Genomic DNA, 2,164 nt, shown 5'->3' on the forward strand with positions numbered 1-2,164 from the left:
TGTAATGGGCCCCGGGAAGGGGTTTTAAAATTTTAATTGAATAAAATTTTCTAAGTACACATGGTTTGTGTGATGGTGATCGAATGACAGTAGAATAATCTTGAGCTATGGGGTACTCAAGGTGGGATTTTCATTTATATCATAATACAACAAAAATATATTCTGGGGAAAATGTTGAAAATTACATCAAGCTGTCATAGCCTAAAAGTAGAGGAGATCCCGGGATGTGCGCCTTACCTTTACTGGTAGAATTTCCTTAGGCGGGCTCCGTGCCAAGTGTTTGGGACTTCGGTTCCACCGAGATAGCTTAGCTTGTAGGTTTCTGGTCGGAGCACTTCTTTAACCCTATAGGGGCCTTCCCAGTTGGGTTGGAGTTTTCCTTGATTGGTTAGGTCCGAGGCCTCGGTGTGCCCGAGTACCAAGTCTCCCGCTTCGTACTCTCTGAATTTTGCCTTCTTCCCAAAGTAGAGTTTTGTCTTTTCTTTGTAGCCTTCCATCCTTTTTACTGCCTTGTCTCTTACCTCATCTAGGAGCTCCAGGTTGGTCTTAAGTCCCTCAATATTTGAGATCTCGTCAAAGTTCATGACTCTGTGGGAAGGGGACCCGGTTTTGATTGGTATGTGGGCTTCGGTATCGTATGCCAGCTTGAAGGGGGTCTCATTGGTTCCCGTTCTGGGGGTGATTCTGTAGGACCACAGGACTTTTGGAAGCTCATCAGGCCAAGTTTTCTTGGACTCTTCTAGTCTTTTTTCCAGGCCCCGAAGTATGGTTCTGTTAGTTACTTCGACTTGTCCATTCCCCTGAGGATGTGCGACCGATGCCCTTTTGTGCTTGATCCCAAGCTCTTTCAGATATGCCTCGAAGTCGGACCCAACGAACTGCGGGCCATTGTCGGAGACGAGAACTATCGGGATCCCGAACCTCATGACGATTGAATCCATAAACTTGATACAATCTTGTTGATTGATTGTCCTCATGGCCTTAGCTTCTGCCCACTTTGTCATGTAATCAATGGCTACCAGGACGTAGCGGAGGTCACCTTTTGCTCGGGGAAAGGGGCCCATGATATCTATTCCCCAAACAGCGAATGTGATCGGAGATAATACCGATGCCGGAAGGCTGGGCTTTGCCTGGGAACGTTGCTGAACTTTTGACACTGGGGGCATTTCCTAACATAGGCAATGGAGTCAGAGTGGATTATGGGCCAGTAATATCCTTTCCTGATGACTTTGTAGGCTAGAGCTTTGGCCTCCAGGTGGTCTCCGCAGATGCCTTCGTGAACTTCCCAGAGACAAAAATTTGCCTCATCCGGGTCCACACACTTTATGGTGGGTGCTGAAAAGGTTCTTCTGTATAACTGGCCATCTTCCAAGAAGAAATGAGCATCTTTGTGCTTTAAGTATCTAGCTTTATTCTTGTCTTTGGGGAGCGTCCCATCCTTTAAGTAAGCTATGTAGGGGGTCATTCAATTGTTTGCGCTCCCGATGCACAGGACCTCGGCTCGTTCTGTGCTGGGTGCCTTGAATTCTTCGAAGTATACTGAACTGGCGAGGTCCGAAGTATTTTGTACGAGCTTGGACAGCTCATCTACTTTGGAGTTCTCCTCTCTGTTGACCTGAAGTATGGTGATGTCGGGGGTTGCTTCCAGGATATTCCGTACCATTGCCTGGTATTGTGCCAATGTTGGATCTTTCGTGACATATTCTCCACTGGTTTGCTTGACCACAATCTGAGAATCACTGTAGACAGTCATCTTTGAAACACCAAGAGATTTTGCCAATTTGAGCCCGGAGATGAGTGCCTCATATTTAGCCTGATTATTCGATGCCTTGAAGCCAAAATTTATTGCCTGTTGAATGGTGAAGCCATCCGGGCTAATTAGGATGAGTCCCGCTCCGGACCTTTCGGCCGTGGATGATCCATCAACATAGAGTTTCTAGAATTCCGTTCCCGGGTTGGTTTCTTCCGGGGTTATCTCTTCGGAGGAGGGTAGTCGCTGCTCTGGGAAGGTGCATTCCATGACGAATTCTGCTAAGGCCTGGCCTTTATCACCGTGCATGGCACGAACTTGATGTTAAATTGGCTTATTTCAATGGCCCAGTTAACCAGCTTTTCGGAGGCATCTGGCTTGTGGATGATCTTCCTGAGCTGCTGATCTGTGACC

General features: G+C 47.2%; 1 protein-coding gene across 1 annotated transcript; it reads right to left on the bottom strand.

Annotated features, from left to right (window-relative positions):
* Window positions 1–239: 239 nt before the first annotated feature.
* On the bottom strand, window positions 240–1,753 carry LOC141690847 (uncharacterized). Its single transcript, XM_074495606.1, has 2 exons — window positions 1,496–1,753; window positions 240–1,169 (listed from the first exon to the last, which is right to left on the bottom strand). Exons 1-2 carry the CDS (start codon window positions 1,751–1,753, stop codon window positions 240–242), a joined length of 1,188 nt encoding a protein of 395 aa, XP_074351707.1.
* Between the last annotated feature and the right edge of the window lie 411 nt (window positions 1,754–2,164).

Source organism: Apium graveolens, chromosome 10, assembly GCF_009905375.1.
Source record: "Apium graveolens cultivar Ventura chromosome 10, ASM990537v1, whole genome shotgun sequence".
NCBI lineage: Eukaryota > Viridiplantae > Streptophyta > Magnoliopsida > Apiales > Apiaceae > Apium > Apium graveolens.

Coding starts and splice junctions, on each gene's coding strand:
- LOC141690847 (XM_074495606.1), bottom strand. CDS start 1,753: ATGACTGTCTACAGTGATTCTCAGATTGTGGTCAAGCAAACCAGTGGA. Junction 1,170..1,495: donor CCAGCACAGAACGAGCCGAG/GTCCTGTGCATC, acceptor TGCCTATGTTAG/GAAATGCCCCCAGTGTCAAA.